The sequence below is a fragment of the Vitis vinifera genome, chromosome 19 (assembly GCF_030704535.1).
Source record: "Vitis vinifera cultivar Pinot Noir 40024 chromosome 19, ASM3070453v1".
Taxonomy (NCBI): domain Eukaryota; kingdom Viridiplantae; phylum Streptophyta; class Magnoliopsida; order Vitales; family Vitaceae; genus Vitis; species Vitis vinifera.
Window position 1 is genome coordinate 5406039 of NC_081823.1, and position 27117 is coordinate 5433155.

The window sequence follows — 27117 nt, forward strand, 5'->3', positions numbered from 1 at the left end:
ATTTTTACATAAATAAATGAAAACACATTTTTTCCTAATTTGTTCATCATTTGATTCTAACCTCTTTCCATTTAATTCAAGATTCATCTATTTTTTTAATTGCTTCTACACAAATTTTTATGAGTGAGACTACACTAGGTCTAATGGAATTAATTGTAATTAGAAATTGGATATTACCACAGCAACACCTAGTATTAAACATTTAATCTACCAAATCATGCATATGTCTAAATCTTCAACAAATTCAGAATCTAGGGCTATGGTAATTGTTTTTTAAAGTAAATTTTTAATTAAAAAATACATTTTATTTATTTATTTATTTATTTTTTTATGTTTGATTCTCAAAAAATTTAAGGGAAAATATAAAGGAAAAAAATAAAGAGGAAAAATATAAGAAAAGAAAGACTAAAAGAAAATAAAAAATAAATTATTTTTATATACTATTTTAAATTTATTTAACTTATTTTAATTATTCCATATAAAGATTAAATAATTTTAAAATACATAAATTTTTAATTAATTTTAATTATATTTGATTTTCTTTAATATTTTCATATTATGACAAAACATTAAAAAATTATTTTCCTTTATATATATTTTTATTTTCTAATTACTTTTTGTGAACGAGATATAATCTTTATAAATTTTGGATTAAAAATATTTTTTTGAGAATTTGTTTAAAAAATAGTTATTTTTAAAAATAAATCTAAAATTTTTTAATAGGGTATTCTAAGAAATAATTGAAAATATGAAAAATACTTTGGGAATGAATATATTTGTCAATAAAGATTTACACTTTTACAAAAAAAAATACTAATATATGAAATACCTTATATAACTAAAAAGAGTATATTTTAAATAGGAATTTGAGACAATTTACTTTAATTTTTATCTTAGATCAAATTTCATTAAGTTGATTTTCTTTCCTTCCATTATACATGTCTCTATTGTGTTCGACTTTTTTCTAGCATAAAAAATAGTATTAGAGAGAAGCTATTGAGGTTAACTCTCACACAAGTTGCATTAGAGCTTTCATTTACATAATAAGTAGTATTAGGGTCAAACACCGAAAGTATCTTTGAAAGTATCTATAATTCCGAACATTGAAATTATGTCATGAAGTATAAGTATAATTTTGTACAATATTAAGTAATTTGGTTATTTCTTTAGAGACCATTTTTGTCCTTAAAAAAATCGTAATTCAAAAACACTCATATTATACATTGATTCGCAAGTCATTTGGCTTTTTAGAATGTTTCTTATTTTTTTTCATCTCTATTTAATATGTATAGTCTTTACAAGCACCTTCCCATTTCAAAACCTTTCCCCCTTGGTGACCTAAAATGTTTATGGACATATTTTTAATAACTTCCATTATTTATAAGATTACATATAAAAATTTGAGACACAACATATATAGCATTGCTCCATGCTTATGAAGAATGCATTTATGATTTCCTAGCTTGAAGTGACAACCTCTAGACAGCCCAAGAAGATACCCCTAAATAAGCAATGTGCAAATAGACATAGTCTCTGAAATAGGCACAAGTTAACAATCACAAACAACAACCATAAACAACGAAAGGAACTGAACAAGAAAGCTGAAATGAGGCAACAATTTTCTAACAAGAGCAGCTCACCAGACCAATGGCCTGGATAGAACTCATAGTCTCATAGCCCCTTATCATCTCCCTAAAACTTCCTCTTCAACTTGTCATCAGTATGGCCTCTGTTCTTTAAAAAAGGGCTGAAGTTTGGACTGGATATCAATCCGATCCCACTCCAATCGGTTCCACCACTCCAATTCGCCTACTATTTCTTTCAGGGCATTTGCACTTCTCTTACTGAGAGGTAATTTCTTGAGGCTGTCACAACCTATCACTTCAACATAAGCTAGATGCGGCCATGTCCCCCGTTGTCTGCTTAAGCTATTTAATTTGGGAAGGTCTGTCAACTTTATTCTCTGTAGGCCAGGAACAATTGGATCGGCCTCTGAGTTCGATAGTGAACTGCATTTGAAGAGCTCAACTACCTCGGGACAGGACGATACCTTTAGGTCTTCCAGGTTCTCTAAGGTTAAAATAACACCACCACAATCGAGGAGATGGTCTAAGTAGGGGCAGCGGGTTACCTCCATGACTCTTAGTTTTGAGAATCTTAGTCCAAGATGATCAACTAATTCTGAAATGCTATGTAAATGTTTGAGAAAATGAAGGTGAATCTCCTCTAGATTAGGTAGCAGGTCATACTGAGCACCATGTCCTTCTGCGGGCTTAAAGCTGCTGTAAGAATGGGAAATGGTCAGTTTCTTCAAACAAGAAAAGCAACCAACGCTGTTTGTGACCAAGGTTTCAAGCATCCCATTTAGTCCCCAGCAAGAATCCAAATCCAGGGCATCCACATGAGTTAACCACCCTCCAATCCTTTCTCCAGAGAGATCAAGATCACTGAAGATCACTACCCTTTCCTTGTATTTGGTTCGTTTGTCAATCATGGAATCGGTTGAGCCCATAAGAAATTGGAAGCGTTTCAATTTTGTTATCCAAACAAGCTCCTCCGAGGCAGTACAGGTGTTTCTATCCAACCCAATTGAACAAAAAATTAACTGCTCAAGGCATCCTAGCTCCTCCAATGATGCCTGTCCCTCTTTCACACCCCATTTGTAATTACTATGGGTCATGTCTAGAATCTCTAGCCCGGACAACTCTGATACTACCCCTGCTTGAATAGTTTTCAAGTAGTCAGTTCGTGACAGGTTTAATACCCTTAAGTTGCTCAACTGTTCCATCTCATTTGGCAACTCCTTAATACCAGTGCCATTACAGTCGAGCACTTGCAGTCTATTAAGGCTTCCCAGTGGGGGCAATTCTTCAAGATAAATGCAATCCCGTAAAAGAAGACTGTGGAGTTGTCCAAGTTGGAGAAGGGAAAGAGGCAGCCTACGGATATGGGTCCCGCTCATATTCAAGACCTTGAGCGCCAGAAATCCCACAAAAAAGTCCTCTGGAACTCTGCGAAGCAGGGGATTATCTTGTAGAAGCAAAGTTGATACCTCTGAACACTGCATCACACAATTGGGTAGACTTTTTAAACTGTTGAGCATGAAAGAAACTCTCTTGAGGGGCCCCGATAATTCAACTGGTGAAATATGACTCAAGCTCACTCCCGAGCGAACGAGGGATTTACATTCATCCTCCAAGGAGGATGCAATCCATAAGGCAACATCACGAACTACATCATGCATTTTCACAGTGTCCTTAAAGTCACCATCTTCCAGCAAACAACAGTCCTTCAAAGATTCAACCAAAGCAATTCCCGTATTGTGTATATCATCATAGTTCTTTTGATTATCTATGAGACCTTCTGCCCACCAGCATTGTACAAGTTCACTTATTTCAATTGAGAAATCCTCAGGAAACAAAGCACAATATAGGAAGCAATGCTTGATATCCTTACCTTGCAAGGAGTCGTAGCTCCACTTTAAGGGCCTATAAACCTTAGCCTCGATTCCTTTGATGCTATATGGCAGTGAACTTTGAAGTTGGTTCAAGGAATTATTCCAGAGCTCAACCTTTGTTTTTCCCCTCATAGATGTCCCCATGATAATTATTTCCAAGGGCAATCCACCACATTCTTTAGCTACTGCCTTTGCTAATGGCTTGATATGTCGTAAGGTGGCCACCTTGCCTGCGCTTTTACAGAACAAATACCAAGCTTCTGCGTCATTTAGGACATTCATTTTAAATTCTACATCAGTCTTCATCTCTCGACAAACGTCTCTAAATCGAGTTGTCAGTATGATCTTACAACCCGGATGAACTTCAGGCCGTGGGACACCCAAAGCATCCAAATCAATTCCCTCCCAAACATCATCCAGAATGAGGAGAAACTTGTTTTGCTGCTTCAGCCTCCGATGCAATTTAATAGCCACATTCTCCGTGCTATCATTCTTGTCCACTCCCATGCTCAATCTCTCAGCAATTCGGGTTTGGATCCTCATCAAGTCCAGCTGCTTGGACACAGTAACCCATATGACCATGCCAAAAGGTGGGGTTGAAGAAGAATTCCCGAGCTTGTTGTTCAAGTTCTTTACCAGAGTGGTTTTGCCCACTCCCCCCATACCCCAAACGCCTATACTCCCAACACCATCCTCCAGAAGATGCAAAATTTTGGCCAAATTTTGGGAAGCTGTTGGTTGATCTTCAATTGATTGGGCTGGTATGTGCTCCACTGCTCTTGATTGACCATGGGCAGCGACCATGTTGGCGATGGAATTTCCATCGGCTTGAAGTCTTCGTACCTCCTTGAGGGCCTTTGCCACTTCCCCACCACGCAGACAGCAATTTACAAATCCACCGTAACACTTCTCTTTGTTGGCTGATAAATCTGTTGTCGTTGAACTAACCTTACTCTCTACCCCTCCAACCGCCGTAAGCCACTCAATTACTCGTGTCGTTGAAACCGACTCAAAATTAAACTCATTTTCCACTTCAGATCTCAGATCAGTTAGATGCTGAATCTCCTTTTCGAGATCATTAACGTTTGATTTGAATTTGAAGGGATTACTAAATTTAGAACAGGGAAACCCACAAAGATGTCGACAAGCTTCTGCAACTACTGACCCCAATACTGAAGCCACGAATTCCATTGGTGGATTATAGCAGAAGAGAAGAAGAGTTAATTCTGAAGGCAAGGATTTTCAGAAAGATTGCGAAGTTTTCCCAGTGCTATGAATGATAGAGAAAGCCATGTTTTCATACTGATTGTAGGAATTTGCTTTGACTAACGCGGCATTATCATTCAAAATTGTACAGCGGTGGGTAGTTGCCGAATAAAACAAAGAAAAGCTAGAGACGCCAGCCTAGCGAAGCTTCAGATGGGGACCATGCTGGCCTTCTTCAGTGATGACTACAAATATTTTCTATATTCATGCCATTGTTATAATATTAGATAGGAAAAATTAGGATGTTTCAAGATTCAATAGTGGTATTTGATTTATGTTTTCTATAATATTTTTTATGGTATATTAATATACTCTCCTCTCATCTATAGATATAGACATAGTTAGTTGAACCATGTCAAAATCATATATACCTTTGTATATAGTTTATTTTACCATCGTGTTCTTGTGTTCAATAATTTATAAGGATTATTTGCTAAAAAGTGTTCTTCAATTAATTGCATAATCTTTGAACAAACTTAGTTCATTGTAGTAATTCAACAAGACTAATTAATCCTATTAAGTAACAATGAATACTCAGCCCCATTGAATGATCTCTTATATATAATTCTTTAAAGAAGTAAACTCAAATCTTTGGTAAGTTTAAATTGGCTGGGATTCAATTAATTTAAAATGATGCTACAAGTTGAGTTCATGTTTGGGTTAGGCTTGCCTTTGGAGCTAATGGTGATAGCTAGGCAAGATTCTAACTTCTTGAAACTGTGGTTTACAGCTTATCTTACAAGTTTGAAAAGTAAATATCTATGATTTGGCTAGAGCTGCAAGGTGGGCTGGGCAGGGACAGGCCGACCAACACCTCTCGGATTACTCTCTAGAATTGGGTAAGCGCATTGTTGGATCCAGCCCCATAGCTGCCAGCCGGCCTGCTGTCCAAAAGATGGTTCTGTGGAAAACCAAGAAGATTTTCTAGGATGACATCAACAACGAGAAAAGTGAAACAAAAACAAACAAATGCACATCACAAAACAAGAATTGCATTATCTCTGCAAATTGTTTTCTTCCACAATTTTTCTTGCTTTCCAAATTTTTATAGCTTCTTTTTTACCAACATTCTGCCATGGAAATCGTGACTGCTGTAATGGGTCTACTAGTTGCAGGAGCTTTTCGGAGTCTCTGGCTTTGTCTATTCTAAAATTAAGAATGCTTTCCGATTCCAAATGGATGTCAATGATATTGAGAAGGAGATGGGACTTCTACAAGATGTGAGAAACCAAGTGGAAAATGAACTTGATGGATCGGTAGCCAGAGGGTGGATTGTAAAGGTTGAAGAGATTGAGAATGAAGTGAATTCCATGCGTGTAGGCATAGCATCCAACGAGCAAAACTGTTGTGGAGGTTTCTTCAATTGCTGTCTGCATAACAAGGAAGTAGCAGAAAAGCTGAGAAAGGTTCATAGACTTCATCAAGTAGGCACCAGCATGGTGGCTGCAGTAAAGGGTCCAGAAAGAAGAGTGGAGTATATTCCTGGACAGTTAATTGAACATCAAAAAACAGCATCAGAGAATTTAGCCAAAATTATAAATCTGTTGAATGATGACGGAGTCAGGAGGATTGGTGTTTGGGGCATGGGGGGAGTGGGCAAAACTACTCAGGTAAAGAACTTGAACAACAAGCTCAGTAATCCTTTTTTGACATCACTTCCAGACATTGTCATATGGACTACAGTGTCAAAGAAGTTGGACTTGAAAAAGATCAAACACAAATTTCTGACAGATTGAATATGGATGAAAGCATTGAGAGTTTCGCTATCAAATTGCATAGGAGGCTGAAGCAGCAAAACAGGTTTCTCCTCGTTCTGGATGATGTTTGGAAGGGAATTGATTTGGATGCTTTGGGTGTCCCACAGCCTGAAGTTTATACCGGTTGTAAGATTATATTGACAACTCGGTTTTGGATGTTTGTCTGCAGATGAAGACTGATGAAGCAGTTAAAATGGATGTCCTAAATGAGGGTGAAGCTTGGGAATTGTTTTCTGACCATGCAGGCAAGGTAGCCACCTTAGAGCATATTAAACCATATGCAGAGGCAGTTTCTAGAGAATGCGGTGGATTGCCATTTGCAATAGCTGTCATGGGAACATCTATGAGGGAAAAGACTATGACAGCGCTCTGGGAGGATGCCTTAAATGAACTGCAGAAATCAGTGTCGCACAATATCAAAGGAGTTGAGGATAAGGTTTACAAGTCCTTAAAGTAGAGTTACGATTCATTACCAGGTAAGGATCTCAAGTCTTGCTTCCTGTATTGCTCTTTTTTTGTGGAGGACTTCTCCATTGATGTGAGAGACCTTGTACAATATTGGTTGGCAGAAGGCTTCATTGATAGTACACAGATATCTACGAAAGAGGATGTGCTTTAGTTGAAAATTTGATGGACTGTTGTTTGTTGGAAAGGGGTAAACCAAAGGAAACCACTGTGAAAATGCATGATGTAGTTCGCGATGTTGCTATTTGGATCGCATCTTCCCTGGAGGATGGATGTAAATCCCTTGCTCGATCAGGAATCAGTTTGACTGAGATTTCAAAATTTGAGTTGTCACAGTCTCTCCGGAGAATGTCTTTCATGTACAACAAATTAACAGCATTACCTGATAGAGAAATACAGTGTTCAGAGGTGTCGACTTTACTTCTACAAGGTAATCCAGACCTTGATATAGTTCCAGAGAGATTCTTTCAAGGGCTTAAAGCACTCAGGGTTTTGAATCCAAGTGACACCCACATCCCAAGACTGCCTCATTCCTTTCTTCAACTCGATGAACTTTGAGCTCGTTTTGATGGGTTGCAACTTGCAAGTATCTTGAAGAATTACCCCCACTGGGAGGGCTTAGAAGGCTGCAAGTGCTTGATTGCAGTTACACTCGTCTCAAGGAATTGCCAGAAGGGATGGAGCAACTGAGCCATTTAAGGGTATTAAACCTGTCACACACCAAGCAGTTGCAAACCTTTCAGGCCGGAGTAGTGTCCGGGTTAACTGGTTTAGAGGTTCTGGAAATGACTTACAGTAACTATAAATGGGGAGTACAGGGAAAGGTAGAAGGGGGTCAAGCAACATTTGATGAATTAGAATCCCTGAAGCAATTAATTCGTTTATGCATCAACTTGAAAAGCACCACATGTCCCTCCTTTGAGTATGTTCCCTGGATTGGAAGATTGAAAAGCTTCAAATTCTTTGTGGGTTCAGTCACTGATACAGAGGAAGACAAAATTTGAGAAAAGGCAGGTGAGACTGGGTAAAGGTGATCCCTCTGGTGAATGCATTGGGTGCTTGTTAACCAATTCAAGCTCTCTTACCCTCTTTAATATCAGGGGACTGAATCAGACCATTGAAACCTTGGTCACAAGAAGTGTTGATTGCTTTTCTAGTTTGAAGTCGCTTTCTGTCGCGAATTGTGACTATACCTTTCCACCAGTGAGAGGAAGTGGTTCCCAATATGACCCACTACCAAACTTAGAGCACCTTAAACTCATTAAGCTAACAGCTCTGGAGAGCATTTCAGAAATAGCTGTGCATCTTGGTCTCAGATTCTCAAGCCTAGGAGTATTGCATGTATTGGGTTGTCCCAAATTAAAATATCTTCTCAATTGCAGTACTGATTTTACTCAAACCTTGGGAAGCCTGGAAGAAATCAGGTTACACTACTGTGAACGTTTGCATGATCTATTCATATACAGTCCAGGGCAGAGTCCCACGTCATATTCTGTTGCTCAAAACTTGAGGACAATATACTTGTACAAGCTTCCCAAGTTGAAGACTTTATGCAGAGGCAGAGAACCAGAGTCATGGGAGCACATTGAGGAGCTTGGAGTGACAGATTGTAGAATGTAACCGTTAACAAAAAATATTCATAACTTAATTAATACACATCATATAAAAAATATCCATTTCCTTATGAACAACTTTTCATCTATGCAATGATAATCTATTCCAAGCATTTGTTGCATGCATAAAACACGATACTAGAAGCAAGAAATATGAAACTCACATTAATCACATCGAATGATAAGATAGGAAACATGCAATTCCTAAAACAAGGGGAAAATCATAAAATTTCAATAACTTTGAGGTCAAGATATCAATATTTGGCATTAATGCTCAATCTTGATGTTATATACTTCTCATCAATCTTAAAACTGCAAATTGTTTCTTGAAACTCCAACTAATTAAATTATCTTTAGGAAAAATATAATATCCTTCTGAAAATTTACGATTAATAAGGACTTCAACTTCAACAATCATATCCTCCCTCCAACAAATAAGGTGGAGTGGGCAAGGCAGAGAAGACAAGAAAACACAAGCTAAAACTTTAGCATTTCCATTACCAGCTATAGTAAAAGAAGCATTTCCTATGAATAAGAACTTGAATTGGAATTGGGTCGGGCTAATCAATGGGGGCAAGTCTCTGAGGAAGGGTCTATGTCACCTGTTTACAAAAAATAAAATAAACACGTCTCTCTTTTTATACACAATTCAATCAAACTTTCTACATCTTGTGAAGAAAGTGGCCTTTGAACTCTAGCAAAGAGTTTATTGGATGGAATGGGGAGCTATTTGCTAATCGAGGGCTTCACTTCCCTGCTTTGGTTCAAGATTGGCTAGGTATCCTTCTTAATAGCATTACCATGCTAGCTTGAATAGTCTTAGAGCTTGGCTACGATTGGCTCGAAGAAATGCAGAGTTGTCTTATAGTAGCAACTCCCCTTATGAACCTTAAACCAGATGATAGAAAGAAAGTGAAAGGAGAAGGAAGAGAAGGGACTAATAGGATGTTATCCTACTAGTAGTGACTTGAAGGAAGGGAGCCAAGTCACTAACTAGAGGAAGGGTCTATGATCGTTGGGTCATGTTCATGAACCTATAAAGAACTTTTAGAAATGCTTACACTCTTGGAAAAGTATTGAAAGACTGGCCAATAACCCCTCACAGAAAAAGAGACTCTGCTTAAAGGAATTTCAGATAGGTCTTTGGGCATACTTTGACAACAGGTGACAACTCCTCCCATATGATGCACTAAAATAACCCTGGAGTGTTTAATTATTGAAGTTCTGGATATGATAAATCTTTTTATTTGTTATTCATTCTAATTAAAATATTTCATTAATAAGCAATTTCACATTCATTGAGCACTGAAAGATTATCATCTTACCCTATCAAGCAAATAATAGTTCAACCTATAAAGTTGCCTGTTAACTCATTTTTCAAGAATGATAAATTTATTATTGTAAAGAAAAAGTACAAATATATCTCATGTTGCCATTGTCATTCTGTCCACGCGAGTGATTAATTTTTTTTTTCCCTTGTCTTGAATTCATGACTCTCAGTACACAGTTAACTTTTTAGGGTTTCGGGTCCCAATTATTCTTATTTGAAAAAGGCCCTGATACATTAGCATGTTATTATTTCGTCCCATCTTAGTCAACTTTTTCGAGCTGATCATGTTATCCAATTGAGGCGGTTCCTGATGAGCTAAGGAAGCTGTGGACTCATGAAGATAACAGACAATGAATAGAAGAAAAGACTACTGACAGGTTGGGGAACCACGCGTCAAGACCACAAGGAAACTAACAATGAGTAATTGGGTCTGCTCTCCTGGGTGCCCAAATCCAAACACAGAACATGCTGTAACAAAGGACCCTCAAAAAGATCTGGGAATTGAAAAGTCGCATTCATTCTGCAAAACCTTGCCTTAAAAATTTTAATTTTTTGCTTTACCACAATTCCGCAAATGGAATGTGTGATTGCATGCCTGAGTTCTGCAGTATCATCGTTTTCTGAACATCTTTGTGGCTTGATCTGCTCCAAAGTTGGGAATCCCTTCACGTTCAAGTCTAATTATATTCATCTGCAACAGGAGCTGCAACGTCTAAACGATCTGAAATCCACAGTGGACAGGGACCACGATGAATCGGTTCCAGGAGTAAATGACTGGTCGAGAAATGTTGAAGAAACTGGCTGTAAAGTGAGGCCGATGCAAGCAAAGATAGAAGCCAACAAAGAGAGGTGTTGTGGTGGCTTCAAAAATCTCTTTCTGCAAAGCAGGGAAGTGGCAAAGGCACTGAAGGAGGTACGAAGACTTGAGGTACGTGGAAATTGCCTTGCCAATTTGCTGGCTGCCAATCGTCAAGCAAGAGCAGTGGAGCTTATGCCTGTGGAATCAATTGATCATCAGCCAGCAGCATCCAAAAATTTAGCCACAATTATGAATCTGCTGAATGATGATGCAGTTAGAACGATTGGGGTATGGGGTAAGGGAGGAATAGGCAAAACTACTCTGGTTAAGAATTTGAACAACATGCTTAAGGATGCTTCTTCAACTACTCCACCTTTTAGCTTTGTCATATGGATCACCCTCTCCAGGGATTGGGACCTCAAAAGCATCCAGACACAGATTGCTCGGAGATTGAATATGAAGGTGAATACCGAAGACAGCACTGAGAGTCTGGCTGCCAGATTGTGTGAAAGACTGAAGAGGGAAGAAAAGTTTCTCCTCCTTCTGGATGATGTTTGGAAGGAAATTGATTTGGATGCTTTGGGTATTCCCCGACCTGAAGACCACGCGGCTTGTAAAATCATATTGACTACAAGATTTTTAGATGTTTGCCGGGGGATGAAGACTGACAAAGAGATTGCCATTCATGTCCTAAACGATGATGAAGCTTGGAAATTGTTCTGTAAAAATGCAGGGGAGGCAGCCATTTTAGAAGGCGTTGAAACAGTTGCGAGGGCAATAACTAAGGAGTGTGGAGGATTGCCCTTAGCAATAAATGTGATGGGAACATCCATGCGAAAGAAGACTAGTAAACACCTGTGGGAGTATGCATTGAAGGAGCTGCAAAGGTCAGTGCCGCATAACATCTACGGGGTAGAGGATAGGGTTTACAAGCCTTTAAAGTGGAGTTATGATTCCTTGCAAGGTAACATCCAATCTTGCTTTTTGTATTGCTCTTTATATCCTGAGGATTTCTCAATTGATATAGGCGAACTTGTACAATGCTGGCTGGGGGAAGGGCTTTTAGATGTAGATGAACAACAAAGCTATGAGGATATCTACAAAAGTGGAGTTGCTTTAGTTGAAAATCTCCAGGATTGTTGCTTGCTGGAAAATGGTGATGGTGGCAGAAGCCGCACTGTGAAGATTCATGATGTAGTTCGTGATGTAGCTATTTGGATTGCCTCCTCGGATGATAAATGTAAATCTCTGGTTCAATCGGGAATTGGATTGAGCAAAATCCCAGAGTCCAAGTTGACAGAGTCTCTCAAGAGAATTTCTTTCATGGATAATGAATTAACAGCGCTGCCTGATCGTCAGATAGCTTGCCCAGGGGCCTCCACTTTACTTGTACAGAATAATCGCCCCCTTGAGATAGTTCCCGTGGAATTCCTGCTTGGATTTCAAGCACTCAGGGTCTTGAATCTAAGTGAAACCCGCATCCAGCGATTGCCTCTCTCCCTCATCCACCTTGGTGAACTTCGTGCCCTTTTATTAAGCAAATGTGTTAGGCTCAATGAACTACCCCCTGTGGGGCGGCTTAGTAAACTACAAGTGCTTGATTGCAGCTACACTAATATCAAGGAATTGCCAGCAGGGCTAGAGCAGCTGAGCAACTTACGGGAATTAAACTTGTCATGCACTGATGGGTTGAAAACCTTCCGAGCAGGATTGGTATCAAGGTTGTCTAGTTTAGAGATTCTAGACATGAGAGACAGTAGCTATAGATGGTGTCCGAAGACAGAGACAAACGAGGGAAAAGCAACACTTGAGGAGCTAGGATGCCTGGAGCGATTAATTGGTTTAATGGTAGACTTGACTGGCTCCACATATCCCTTTTCGGAATATGCTCCTTGGATGAAACGATTGAAAAGCTTTAGAATTAGTGTATCTGGAGTTCCATGCTATGTTTGGACAGACCAATTGTTTTTCATGAAGGAAGTATCTGGAGTTCCGTTCATGAATAGTTTTAAGAATGATGGAAATTTTGAGGAAAGAGAGGTTCTACTTTCCAGACTGGATCTGTCAGGCAAATTGAGTGGATGGTTGTTAACATATGCGACAATTCTTGTACTGGAATCATGCAAGGGGTTAAATAATCTGTTTGATAGTGTTGGGGTCTTTGTTTATCTCAAGTCACTTTCTATTTCATCTTCCAACGTCAGGTTTAGGCCACAAGGAGGATGCTGTGCCCCAAATGACCTACTTCCAAATCTGGAGGAACTTTACCTCAGTTCTCTCTATTGCCTAGAGAGCATTTCAGAATTAGTCGGGACTCTTGGACTCAAATTCTCAAGGCTAAAAGTGATGAAGGTGCTCGTTTGTGAGAAACTAAAGTATCTTCTCTCTTGTGATGATTTTACTCAACCCTTAGAAAAGCTGGAAATAATTGATTTACAAATGTGTGAAGATTTGAATGATATGTTCATACACAGTTCAGGGCAGACCTCAATGTCATATCCTGTTGCTCCAAACTTGCGGGAAATACACTTCAAAAGGCTTCCCAAATTGAAGACTTTAAGCAGACAAGAAGAAACATGGCAACATCTAGAGCATATTTATGTGGAAGAGTGTAAAAGTCTGAAGAAGCTACCTCTGAATGAGCAAAGTGCAAATACCTTGAAAGAGATAAGAGGAGACATGGAGTGGTGGAAGCAATTGGAGTGGGATGATGACTTTACCAGCTCCACTCTCCAGCCTCTTTTCAAAGGTCCAAGCTACTACTAGTTCTGAAGACAACTTGGAGAAGGTGGTTCAAACACAGCTTCTTCTTATGGGGCATAAACCCAGGCATTGATCATGTGAGCTCTCCTGTCACCTAGTACATCACTCTTCTATTTCATTTTCTTTAACATATATAGTTTATTCTGACGCATTAAGTGCTGTACATTTCTCCTTCTTACTTCCACTATATCCTTAGCAAAATACTTTTACCATGTTTATAAGGAGTTGATCGGATCCTGACTTATAGAGATCTATAATTAGTATTCATTACCTCTACTTAGTTTGAGCTATAGAAACTTGGAAACTCGAACAAGAAGCTGAGGTATACACTTCTCTTTAACACAATCCTTAGAAGTTACAGACATATGACAAAATTGAGATCATGTTTGGTTTTAAGAAATTACCAAGAAAAAAAAAAAATTCAAGAGTACAATCTTCATACCCAAGCAAGAAAACTTGCCGATTGATGTTTCCTTCATATTTTAACTTGTCAAACCCAGCCCATTGCACCTTTATTTCATAAAAGAAAATAAAAAAAGAGCCAGCACCACCACTATCAGCTTCAAGACAGAAGAACTCTAAACGAAAAAAAAATCTATCCAACATGAATTAGTAATCAGCAGGAGAATTTAAAGTAGTCCATTGTCCAATAAAAAATTTGCAATGTGTCATCAGCGTGGCCTCTGGTCTTTAGAAAAGGGCTGGAGTTTGGACTCGATATCAATACTATCCCACTCCAATTGGTTGCACCGCTCCAATTCGCCTACTATTTCTTTCGTGGCATCTGCACTTCTCTTACTGAGAGGTAATGTCTTGTGGCTACCACATCCTATCACTTCAACATAAGCTTGATGCGGCCATGTCTCCCGTTGTCTGCTTAAACTCTTTAATTTGGGAAGGTTTGTCAACTTTATTCTCTGTAGGCCTGGAACAGTCGGATTGGCAACTGAGTTCGATCCTTGGCTGCATTTGAAGAGGTTTAACTCTACCTTGGGACAGGACGAGACCTTGAGGTCTTCCAGGCTCTTTAAGGTTAAACACAATCGATGCATGAGGGGATATCTTGTGGAAGCAAAGTTGATATCTTTGAACGCTGCATCACAAATACGTGAATATTAATAACAAAAATAAAGTTGGTTTAGTGGCACTCAACCAAAATATTAAAAAATGTTGCTTTATCAATGAAAAATTGCCAATTTTGTGGAAATATTGGACCATTGAAATTTCTCCCCCACTTGTAGTGTTGGAAGCCATCGATGCATGATGTTTTAGTGATCTGGACTATCAAAAAGGTAAACTACGGGATAGAAAGGAATTGTGACTTACATGAATTGGAAGAGGTAAGCTACCAAAGAAGAGCAAAGAAGAGAACTAAGTCCTGTCATGATCATGATCAAATATATTGATTCAAAGCTCCATCTCTTTCCTGCCAAATTTAGCCCCTTTATATATATATATATATATAATTATTTATGTTTTTTTATTTTTAAGGTAGAAAAAATGAAACAAGGAGATTAAATAAGTATAAAAGCATGGTGTATGGCGCAGAGGTGCTGATAAATTTAACTTAAACTCATCTTAAGTTATTAAATATGAAGTATCAAGTTGTACCAAGTATCCACCTAGTGTATTCCGGGGTAAAGCAAGAACTCAACTTTGAACATCAAGTCTAGCTTCAGCTTTACTTAAATTAACCATTGTATCTGTGAATACCACTAAGATAAGGTGAAGATGAAATGCATAGAATTCACATACCATATCTGGCTAAGAGGCAGCTGGTCTGGAGTACAGGTCTGCCAAGCTTCAACTTGGCCCGAAGTTTTTCAGATCAAGTGGAGGTTGGAAAAAGTGCTGGAGGCTCAACCGGGTGCTGTCATCATCCCACTCCAATTGGTTCCACCACTCTTGTTCTCCTCTTATTTCCTTTATTGTGGTTGCACTTTGCCTATTGAGAGGTAGCTTCTTGAGAAGACCACACCGAGACACTTGAAGATGCTCCAGATGGGGCCATGACTCTTCTTGTCTGCAAAAGGTCCTCAGATTGGGAAGGCCATGCAAGTCTATCACCCGTAAGTTTGGAACAACAGGATCTGAAATTGAGGTGTCCCCTGAACTGTATAGGAAGAGATCACTCAGGTCCTCACAATGGCTTAAGCTGACTTCATCCAGGTTGTCTAAGCTCAGAATGAAACCACCATAAGCTAACAGATACTTTAAGCTGGGACACAAGGTCACCTCCATCACTCTCAGCCTTGAGAATCTAAGTCCAAGATGACCAACTAATTCTGAAATACTCTCCAGAAAAGTGAGATCATGAAGGTAAAGTTCTTCTAGATTTGGAAGTAGGTCATATTGGGAACCACATCCTCCTGCTGGCCGAAAGCTGGTAGCAGAATGCATAATAGTAAGTTTCTTTAAACTAGCAAAGCAATCAACCTTGCTGATGGCTAAGGTTTCAAGCATCAGATTTAGGCCCCTGCAGGAATCCAAGAACAGAGAACTTGCATTAGTTAACCACCACCCAAGAAATTCCCTCGATAGATCGAGATGACCAAAAGACATCATTCTTTCATCAAAATGCCCATGTTCATATACATCACAGATACTTAAACCAACACATATTTTGAAGCTTTTCAGTCTTTTTATCCAGTCAATACTCTCCAAAGAAGGACATTTGGTGCTCTGCACATTAATGTACAAACCAGTTAACTGCCCGAGATTTGCTAGCTCCTCAAATTCTGCTTGTCCATGTTTTGCCTTTCCTTTCATACCCCACTTGTAGTTACCTCCTCTCATGTCTAGAACCTCTAAACTAGACAACCCAGAGAGGACTCCAGCTTGAATGGTTGTCAACTGCTTGGTTCTTGATAGATGCAACTCCCTTAAGTAGCTCAATTGCTCCATCCCTTCAGGTAATTCCTTGATGTTAGTAGAGGCACAGTCAAGCACTTGAAGTCTACTAAGCCCTCCTACAGGGGGTAATTCTTCAAGAAAACTGCAATTCCTTAAAAGGAGAGCACGAAGTTCACCAAGATGGACAAGGGAAAGTGGCAACCTCTGGATGCGGGTTCCAGATAGATTCAAGACTTTGAGTGCTGGAAAGCCTCGTAGGAATCCTTCTGGAACTTTTTCAAGGGGAGTATTACCTTGCAGAAGTAAAGCTGATGCCTCTGGGCAGTTTATCCCACAGTCAGGCAGCCATGATATTTGGTTATTCATGAAAGAAATTCTCTTGAGAGACCTCGTAAATTTGTACTCTGAGATTTTGCTCAACCCAATTCCTGATTGAACAAGGGATTTACATTCATCCTCCAGGGAGGATGCAATCCATATAGCAACATCCCGAACAACATCATGCATTTTCACAGTGGTGTCCTTTCGGCTACCATGTTCCAACAAACAGCAGTCCTTCAAATTCTCAACCAAAGCAAATCCTCTATTGTACATAACTTCATAGCTTTGATCTTCATCTATCAAGCCTTCCGCCATCCAATATTGCACAAGATGACTTATTTCAATTGAGAAATCCTCAGGAAATAAAGAACAATACAGGAAACAATATTTGATGTTCATACCTTGTAGTGAGTCATAACTCCATTTCAAGGTCCGATAAACCTTATCCTCAACCCCTTCAATATTACTCGGCACAGACTTTTGCAGCTCATTCAAGGCATCCTTCCAGAGCTCAACCATTTGTTTTCCCCTCATGGATGTCGCCATGATGTTTATCGCCAATGGCAATCCAGCACATTCTTGAACAATTGCCTCTGCTAGTGGTTTAATATGTTCTAATTCAGCTACCATGCCTGCATTTTGACAAAACAATTTCCAAGCTTCATCATCAGTCAAGACATCCACTTTAACATCTTGATCAGTCTTCATCTCTCGACAAACATTCAAAGGTCGACAAGTCAATATGATCTTACCACCCTTTGTATCTTCAGGCTGTGGGACGCCTAAAGCATCCAAATCGATTCCCTTCCAAACATCATCCAGAATGAGGAGAAACCTGTCTTGCTTTCTCAGTTTCTGGAGCAATTGAATAGCCAGAGTCTGGATGCTTTCATCTTTTTTCACTTCCATCCCCAATCTCTTTGCAATTTCTGTTTGGATCCTTTTCAAATCCACCTCCTTGGACACTGTACTCCATATGACCAAGCCAAAAGTGTTGTTTGGATCATTCCTGAGCTTGTTGTTCAAGTTCCTTACCAAAGTAGTCTTGCCCACCCCTCCCATACCCCAGATACCAATCCTCCTAACTCCATCATCGTTCAGAAGATCCATGATTTTTTCTAAGGTTCCTGAGGCTGTGGTTTGATCTTCGATCGACGGCCCTGGTATATGCTCCACTGCTCGTTTTGCACAACTCACAGCCACTATCCTGGCAAGGCAACCCCTGGTTGTAGAATAAACACGGCTACAAAGATGTCGAGCAGCTTCTGCTATAAGTGCACCCACTATTGAAGCCACAACTTCCATTGCAAAATTTTGGTTTAAAAAAAAAAAGAAAAGAAAAGAAAAGAAAAAAAGAATACAGATGCTTACAACAATTCTGATGAAGATGGGAATTTGCAGTTCAGAATTTACAGAGAGGCTGAAAGTCTTGAACTCGATCCCAGTCTCTCAGGAATGTAATTCAAAGCTAAATTAACACGAATAACGTCAGCCAAAAGGCTACAGGGATAAGCATTGGGAGAAAGGAAAAAAAAAAAAAATTGAAGGAAAGAAAACAAAAGAAAAGAGAGGTGAAGATGGACTATGGTGCTTACAATGATTTTCCATGTTATCAGTTGCTGTAAAGCAAAAATAATGTAAATCACAAGGCAGCAGTAGGGAAAGGAAAAAGAGAAGGTAGATGGCCCACCATGCTTAAAATTATTTGTCGTCCACTCGTCCATCATTATTGCATGTTGAATAATCCACTTGCAGGTCCACTCAACATAGGTGGAGTACTTGGACCAAATTTTGGAATGAGGTCTACAGATGATGTTCAGACTTAATAAACATTCAATTATCACTTGTCTAGTGATACAATAAAAATAATGATAAGTCTAACTAATATTTTCCTTTTTCTAATATTTATTTTAGAAAATTGTAAGATGCTCTTTCCACGTGCATCCAAGTTACAATTCCATTACTTTATATGTGCAACAAAATTTTAACCGTGGGATAAACCTAAAAAGAAATGGGACTCATGGCTATGTAAAAAAATATAAGATAGAGAGAAATAAAATTTATGGACTGGAACTGTTTTTTCAAATATTTTTCTATTTTTTGAGAATAAAAAATCACAAGAAACATATTTAATAACTAAAAGCTATTTTCTGTTCTTAAAAATAGAAAATATGGTGTTTTTAAATAATAAATTTTAATTATTTTATATTATTTTTTTAACAGTTGTTTTAAGAAATAATTATATAAATACGTAAAATAATTAAAAACAAAATACTACATATAAAAACTATTATATAAATATATAAAACAATTAAAAATAAAATACTACATATAAAATATATTTTTAAATATGTCCTTAAAACTTTATGTTGGTTTTGTTCCAAATCTATGGGACTAATAGAAGGAGTAGAATGGTTCCCGACCATGTTTGATCCACTATATGATAGTCCACCATGTAAGATTCTCAAAGCTATCAAAATGGTACACATACCACATGCCTGGTCACGTGGCACTTTGTGTGGATCATGGAAGAGCTTGGTTTTGTCCTTTCTACCATTTCAATCCTAACAAGATTCTCTTTTACCGAGCCCTTTTGGCTTCCTTTGAGGAGTGCTTTATAAAATAGTTTTGAAAAAACAGCTTTTTAAAATTATTACTTAATATTTTATAAAAAAAACCAAAATAATATTTTTTTAAACATCTAATTTCCTTTTTGTTTTAATTTTAAATAATAAAAACTGTTTTAAAATACTGATGTCAAACATGATTTTTATTTCTTTTTTCTAGCGGAGTGGCAAAAGAAGGGAAAAAGAAATTAAATAAAGTTTCAAATGATAAAATGATCTTTTTAACAATTGGACCCAACTAACTTTCCTCGATCTTTTTTTCTTCTATGAAATTCGATCGATATATGAGTAGTGGAATGAGCTACAAATCTATATAAGAATAGTGGAATGAACTACCCCAAAATAAAAAGGAGTCCAAAGTAAATATAAAAAAAAATGTACAAAACTTCCGAAAACAATATTTAAATTAATGAAATAAACCTCACCATTAAAAATGGATTCAAATTAGTAAATAAAGTAGAGGGAAAAGAAATTACCATCTTTGAAATCTTATGTGGTGCTGTGGAGGGGTTGTGGGCATGGAGAGTCGGCCATGAGAGAGGGGGGGGGTCTCTGGTAGTGTGGGTAGGTGAGGTGGGGGAGAAAGAAGAAAAGAGAAGGAAGAATAAATAAATAAAAGAAAAAAATGGAAAGGAAAGTGAGAAAAGAAAGAAAAAAAAAGGATGAAGATTCAAAGAGCATGAGTGGGAAATTAAGAATAAAATTAGATTTAGATTTAATGTTAAATAGATTTGGGATAAATTTTAAGATCATTTAATTTACATAATGATTTAATGAAATTATATAAGTTATATTAGATCACTTATTTGATTTATGCTTCAAAATTTCCTTCCCTTTTTACGAAGATTATGCCAAATTGTGGGTGAATTGTCACATAAAAAAAGACTTAAAGCAAAGACTTATGCACGTATCGTGAGAAACATGAGAGGTCCCCTCTAGAGCTTTTCTGATCATCTTTTCTTCCCATGTGCTTGTCCACGTAATCCTCTCAAGTAAACAATTTGTTAATCATAATTGCTTTTCTCACGCCCAAAACCCACTCCAGGTATGATGGTTATTTCAGATCTCAAGTCGAAGGCTTGAGTATTATAATTAAAAATTTACTAATTATCAAATTTTTGTTAAAAATAGTAGAACAAAATTCTAAAATTTTCAAATATCAACTTAAAAAAACTAATACATTGATTAAAGTGTTATTGTCCAAATAACTCCAAACTAAAAATAATTCAAACGATAATTAAGTTTTAACATCTAAACAATGTCCAAAATAAAAAGAGTTTAAACAAATATCATAATAAAGTCAAATTTCCCTCTTAACGATTATTCCTTGCTCGAACTGAGGTTACTTGAAAGATTATTAATAAATGGGATAAACTCAAAACCCAATAAGGAACATTAATACAGTTTCATGAATAAAATATTTTCAATCATACTTTCAAATAGAGGATATAACATATACTTATTTTCATAAAAACTTTTGAGTTCAAAATACTAATACATTCAAATTTTTCAACAAAACATTCTCATATTAATTCCAAAACAATTTCTCATCAAAACGAAATTGAATATATTCAAAATATTTTTACTCTGATTATCGTATGATAAATAATGCGCAATTAGGTGAGACTTCACAATTGAGTAACTAGTTTTAAATTTGTTCCATTTAAGGCGAATAAAACCAAATGTTAATAATTATAACCCGTTGACTAGGATTATAAGTTCAACTATTATAACTCGTTAAATAGGGCTATAAGGTCAACTATTATAACCTGTTAACTAGAATCATATAATATCAACTATTATAACCTGTCGATTAGGACCGAAAATGTTAATAATTATAACCTGTTGACTAGGACCATATAATCCAGAATCAAATATTTTATTTTATTAATTCAAATTTATAAAACAAAATATCATATTTCCTCAAATTTTCACTTTTCATAAACAAATAAAATTCTCAAATACATTTTCCATACAAAACACATATTTGATTCATGCTAAAAATAAAAATAATATTTTTACACATTTCAAAATATAATAGAAAATGAAAATTATTTTCTTTTATAAAAATCTTCATTAATTTCCTTTACCTTGAAGAAGTACTCAAAATCTTGAAGTATTTTAATCTAGAAAATTTTCCTCCTCACCTAACATAACATCATACACAATATTGATTATTAATTATTTATCTAATTATATAAATTTGAAAATATTAAAAATATTTTATTTAGTATTAGGGATCCTAATTAATTTCTAATACTAATATTATTACTACCCAATATTATTTTTTAACTTACTAAACAATAATAAATTAATTTAGTGAGTTTCTTAAAATTCATTTTCTTTCCTAATCTTACCCTCACTATTTATTTCTTTATATACTTAAATTAAATTAAAACTTATACAAGAAACTATTATTATTATTATTAATATTTCATTTGTTAGATTAAAATTAAATATTATAATTTTTATTAATTTTCAAATTCAATACATAACGTATTCCAATTTTTTCTTTTTTCAACACACGCATACTCCAATTTTTTATTTTCTCAACACACGATTACTCCAATTTTTATTTTTACTTTTTAATCCCACGACATTGTACAAAGCAACCTACACACTCTCATTATATTTAATTTTAATTTTTCACACAGTACATATATCTACACGGTTTTTTTTTTTTTTTTCAAATCTAAAACCTACACAAAAGATTTATTTATTTATTTTTCAAATCTAAAATTTCTTTTCTTCCATTGATTTTGTTTTCTATTTAATTTAAATTTTCTAAATTTTCCTATTTTCATCACAAATTAATTCACATTCATAAATTTATAGTCTTTTGATCTAAAAATTAATTTACAAACCCTAATTTAGATTGAGATCTTCCAAAAATTATCTAAAGTTTTTAAAACTAATTAATGAATATAAAATATTAATTTAAAATTTAAAATCTTACCTAAAAAATTAATATTCAAATCCTAAACCTCCAAATCTTTTACCTTATGTTCTGGGCTCTCTGATCCATCTGATATTTGTGTAAAAAGGTTTTCTGAATAAAAAAGATAAAAAAAAAATCTAATTTATATTTAGGAATTTTAAATATGAAAAAACTGTTTTACCCTAATTAAATTATTTTAATTAATTAATAATTTTTAAATTACGATTTTACCAATTTAGGGTTGGGGGTATTAGTGCTTTAGTTAATTGGAATACTCGCTTCCGTACCATCTCATCTGCCTTGGAAGACCTGTACTCTTTTCTGCGACTTCTTGCCTTCAAAAATTTCTACCTCCTCTTTCACCAAAGATTCTGCAATGGAATTGATGACTTCTGTTTTGGGTTCAGTGGTAGCTGAAATTTCTCGATTTTTTTGTGGCTTTATCTGGTCGGAAACTAAGAATTCCGTCAGATTCAAATCAAACTTCAATGACTTGGAAAAGAAGTTAGAGCTTTTAAAAGATGTTCGATACAAGATGGAGAATGAACTTGATGATTCAGTTTCAATGCCCAAAGTAACTGGGTGGCTTACAGAGGTTGAAGGGATCCAGGATGAAGTGAATTCTGTTCTACAAAGTATAGCAGCCAACAACAAGAAGCGTTGTGGTGGTTTCTTTAGTTGCTGTCAATGGAGCAGGGAACTCGCTAAAACACTCGAGAAGGTACAGATGCTTCAGAAAGAGGGCAATTCCATCATTTCTATGGCTGCTGCCAACCGAAAAGCCCATGCAGTGGAGCACATGCCTGGACCATCAGTCGAAAATCAGTCGACAGCATCACAAAATCTAGCCAGAATCATGGATCTGCTGAATGATGATGGAGTCAAGAGTATTGGTGTCTGGGGTATGGGGGGTGTGGGCAAAACTACCCTGGTAAAGAACTTGAACAACAAGCTCGAGAATGCTTCTTCTGCACAACCTTTTGGGGTTGTCATATGGGTCACTGTGTCCAAGGATTTGGACTTGAGAAGGATCCAAATGCAAATAGCTCACAGATTGAATGTGGAAGTGAAAATGGAAGAAAGCACAGAGAGTTTGGCTGTTAAATTGTTCAGGAGACTGAAGAGGACAGGCAAGTTTCTTCTCATTCTGGATGATGTTTGGAAGGGAATTGATTTGGACGCTTTGGGTGTCCCAAGGCCTGAAGTTCATACGGGTTGTAAGATCATAATAACAACTCGGTTTTTAGATGTTTGCAGGCAGATGAAGATAGATAAAAGAGTAAAAGTGCAGATCTTGAATTATGATGAGGCCTGGGAATTGTTTTGTCAAAATGCAGGTGAGGTAGCCACCTTAAAGCCTATAAAACCGTTAGCGGAGACCGTTACGAAAAAATGTGACGGATTGCCTTTGGCCATAATCATCATGGCCACATCTATGAGGGGGAAGAAGAAGGTTGAGCTTTGGAAGGATGCTTTGAATGAGCTACAAAATTCACAGCCAGAAAATATCCCGGGGATCGAGGATCAGGTTTATAGAGTCCTAAAGTGGAGTTACGATTCATTGCAGGGTAAGAACATGAAATCTTGCTTCCTATTTTGCTCCCTGTTTCCTGAGGATTTTTCGATTGATATAAGTGAACTGACGAAATACTGGCTAGCGGAAGGCTTAATAGATGAACACCAAACCTATGACAATATCCACAACAGAGGATTTGCGGTAGCTGAATATCTCAAGGACTGCTGTTTGTTGGAAGATGGTGACCCCAAAGAAACCACCGTGAAGATGCATGATGTGGTTCGTGATGTTGCGATATGGATTGCGTCTTCGTTGGAGCATGGATGCAAATCCCTAGTGCGCTCAGGAATCAGATTGCGTAAGGTATCAGAGTCTGAAATGTTGAAGCTTGTAAAGAGAATTTCTTACATGAATAATGAAATTGAAAGGCTGCCTGATTGTCCAATATCTTGCTCAGAGGCAACTACTTTACTTCTACAAGGTAATTCCCCCCTTGAGAGAGTTCCTGAGGGCTTCCTACTAGGCTTTCCAGCACTAAGGGTACTCAATCTGGGTGAAACCAAGATCCAAAGATTGCCTCATTCCCTTCTCCAGCAGGGTGAACTCCGCGCTCTTATACTAAGGCAGTGCAGTTCCCTTGAAGAATTACCTTCACTGGGAGGGCTTAGAAGACTACAAGTGCTTGATTGCAGTTGTACTGACCTCAAGGAATTACCAGAAGGGATGGAGCAGCTGAGCTGCTTAAGGGTTTTGAATCTATCATACACAAAGCAGTTGCAAACCTTTGCAGCCAGACTAGTGTCTGGGTTGTCTGGTCTGGAGGTTCTAGAAATGATAGGTAGCAACTACAAGTGGGGTGTGAGGCAAAAGATGAAAGAGGGAGAAGCAACATTTAAGGACCTAGGGTGCCTGGAGCAACTAATTCGCTTAAGCATCGAATTGGAAAGCATCATATACCCCTCCTCAGAGAATATTAGCTGGTTCGGAAGATTGAAAAGCTTCGAATTTTCTGTGGGCTCATTGACTCATGGTGGGGAAGGCACAAACCTTGAGGAAAGGTTGGTCATTATTGATAATCTTGATCTCTCAGGAGAATGGATTGGGTGGATGTTATCTGATGCAATTTCTCTATGGTTTCATCAATGCAGCGGACTAAATAAGATGCTTGAAAACTTAGCGACAAGGAGCTCTGGTTGCTTTGCTAGTTTGAAGTCTCTTTCAATTATGTTTTCCCACTCCATGTTTATACTAACAGGAGGATCATATGGTGGCCAATATGATCTACTGCCAAATCTAGAAAAACTTCATCTCTCCAATCTCTTTAATCTTGAGAGCATTTCAGAATTAGGTGTTCATCTTGGACTCAGATTCTCAAGACTGAGGCAATTGGAAGTGTTGGGTTGTCCCAAAATAAAATACCTTCTGTCTTATGATGGTGTCGATCTATTCTTGGAAAACCTAGAAGAAATCAAGGTAGAATACTGCGACAATTTGAGGGGTCTATTTATACACAATTCTAGGAGGGCATCATCGATGCCCACTACTCTGGGTTCTGTTGTTCCAAACTTGAGGAAAGTACAGTTGGGATGTCTTCCTCAATTGACGACTCTAAGCAGAGAAGAAGAGACATGGCCACATCTAGAGCATCTGATAGTGAGAGAGTGCGGAAATTTGAATAAGCTCCCTCTGAATGTCCAAAGTGCAAACAGCATAAAAGAAATAAGAGGAGAACTGATATGGTGGGACACATTAGAGTGGGACAACCACGAAACCTGGTCTACTCTCCGGCCTTTTGTCCGGGCCATGGCCTCTCATCCAGGCCAACTGTGAGGATAACCTGCATGTGTGAGAAAACTCTGTTGTCTTTATTCCATCCATCTTGTTGAACATGTTCCATGAACCACTACCAAACACATGCTGCTACCTCTTTGATTACAGGTAAATTTGATTGTAAGCAAAGAAGAATTGTTATTTCTATGAATTTTGATAATATATGTCATTGAATTGGCACACATGGAACAGGATCCCTGCAATGAAGGAAGATTGGGTGGTTCACTAATGGTTATTAGGAAAGGAGAATCTCATCAACCACATCGCTCCACAATCCTAATCGTCCTATTCATATAATTTCCTTGTAGTTGATTTCCATTTATTTGGCTGTACAAACAATTGTATAAAGCATGTCCAATGATTTATTATGGTATCAGAGCTTTGAAACACTCCAACATGAGCAGCTTCTCCTCCTTCATTGTCTTCTTTACATTCTCAACCATCATGAGCAGCTTCAGTTCAACCCAAAGCTCTCACAATGCAATATCCTTCATTTCAGGCTTGACCCCTCCACCTCTTTAAGCCACTCATTTGCTTTTATATGGTTGAATCTGAGTCATTTTCCACTTCATATCTCGATATTTTATAAAAGTTTCGTCTCCTTTTTCCAGGTACCCTGATCTAAAAGGTCTGATTCCCAATTCTATAACAGATGCCCCAACAAAGATCTGTACAAGATTCTGCTGCTACTGAAACCACCAAGTCTACGGCATACAAGAACTTTGATTGTCTTTTTTTTTTTTTTTTGTATAATCTTTTGGCTTCAATTTGAATTGATTTAGTTTTGATCTTTTAGTTTGCAAAATTTAGCTTTCTAGTCTTATAAAATTTCATATGTTATTTGGACAATCACAAAACTTAATGAGTTGGATGTCACATATACCATGTAATATTTCACTAATCATTTGACAAACTTGAATTTGATAAAACAAAGAGTTAAAATGTTGAATAATCAAATTTGATGATTAATCCCATAGTGATTTAGTGCTACCAAATTTTTTGCATCTACAAATCCATTAGATCAAGTTCAAGGCAACTCCAACAATCTCAACAAGCTTCAAAAAATTCACATGAATGTTAATAAATTAAATTGAAATTATTAGAATATTGAGACATGCAAAAAAGAGTCATATAATATGATAGAAAATAAGAACAATTCTTAAGACAATATTAGATTATTCGTTCTTGTATTTGATACAAGTTTAAAGGTCAAAATTACGATGAAATAATAAGACGATATTAAAAGTAAGAGATATGAAACTCACATTAATCACACCAAATAATAAGAGTTATGAATAGGAAATATGCAAATCCTAAAACAAGGGGGAAATCATGAAATTTCAATAACTTTGAGGTCAAGATATTGATTTTTAATATTAATACTCAATTTTGAGATTATATAAGAATTTAAAAAGATTTCATAATAATATGTAATTAGCATATTAAAAAAAGTTAAAAATCACTTCTTTTTTTTTTTTTTATGTAAAATAAAGAATAGTATAATCTCTTAGCCTATACTCCCTGAGCTAAGAGAACCAGTTAGCATAGGATTTGTAAGAATAGTATAATCCCTCTCCAACCA

The 27117-nt window shown here is 36.9% G+C and overlaps 5 protein-coding genes across 10 annotated transcripts; 3 read left to right on the plus strand and 2 right to left on the minus strand.

Moving 5' to 3' along the window:
• Positions 1-1481: 1481 nt before the first annotated feature.
• Positions 1482-4859, minus strand: LOC100263996 (disease resistance protein At4g27190). Its single transcript, XM_059735645.1, has 2 exons — positions 3457-4859; positions 1482-3363 (listed from the first exon to the last, which is right to left on the minus strand). The coding sequence occupies exons 1-2, from the start codon at positions 4646-4648 to the stop codon at positions 1718-1720; spliced, it is 2838 nt and encodes a 945-aa protein (XP_059591628.1). The 5' UTR covers positions 4649-4859; the 3' UTR covers positions 1482-1717.
• A 2302-nt stretch (positions 4860-7161) lies between these two features.
• Positions 7162-8565, plus strand: LOC100241936 (probable disease resistance protein At4g27220). Its single transcript, XM_010646097.1, has 3 exons — positions 7162-7434; positions 7533-7769; positions 7921-8565. The coding sequence occupies exons 1-3, from the start codon at positions 7162-7164 to the stop codon at positions 8563-8565; spliced, it is 1155 nt and encodes a 384-aa protein (XP_010644399.1).
• A 1633-nt stretch (positions 8566-10198) lies between these two features.
• LOC100247069 (disease resistance protein At4g27190) lies at positions 10199-13726 on the plus strand. Its single transcript, XM_019217436.2, has 2 exons — positions 10199-11651; positions 11715-13726. Exons 1-2 carry the CDS (start codon positions 10463-10465, stop codon positions 13451-13453), a joined length of 2928 nt encoding a protein of 975 aa, XP_019072981.1. The 5' UTR covers positions 10199-10462; the 3' UTR covers positions 13454-13726.
• A 161-nt stretch (positions 13727-13887) lies between these two features.
• On the minus strand, positions 13888-18293 carry LOC100252193 (disease resistance protein At4g27190). Of its 5 annotated transcripts, none has more exons than XM_010646029.3 (4): positions 17377-18293; positions 15206-17256; positions 14777-14876; positions 13888-14543 (listed from the first exon to the last, which is right to left on the minus strand). In XM_010646029.3, the coding sequence occupies exons 1-2, from the start codon at positions 17927-17929 to the stop codon at positions 15254-15256; spliced, it is 2556 nt and encodes an 851-aa protein (XP_010644331.1). In that variant the 5' UTR covers positions 17930-18293; the 3' UTR covers positions 13888-14543; positions 14777-14876; positions 15206-15253. The 5 variants fall into 5 exon arrangements, with proteins under 5 accessions (XP_010644331.1, XP_010644330.1, XP_010644328.1 ...); XM_010646028.3 differs by having other exon boundaries at positions 15206-16929; positions 17026-18292; XM_010646026.3 differs by having other exon boundaries at positions 15206-18092; positions 18220-18285.
• A 4189-nt stretch (positions 18294-22482) lies between these two features.
• LOC100257323 (disease resistance protein At4g27190) lies at positions 22483-26325 on the plus strand. Of its 2 annotated transcripts, none has more exons than XM_010646024.2 (2): positions 22483-25643; positions 26147-26325. In XM_010646024.2, exon 1 carries the CDS (start codon positions 22566-22568, stop codon positions 25533-25535), a length of 2970 nt encoding a protein of 989 aa, XP_010644326.1. In that variant the 5' UTR covers positions 22483-22565; the 3' UTR covers positions 25536-25643; positions 26147-26325. The 2 variants fall into 2 exon arrangements, with proteins under 2 accessions (XP_010644326.1, XP_002279972.1); XM_002279936.4 differs by lacking the exon at positions 26147-26325 and adding an exon at positions 25728-25930.
• The last annotated feature ends 792 nt before the right edge of the window (positions 26326-27117 follow it).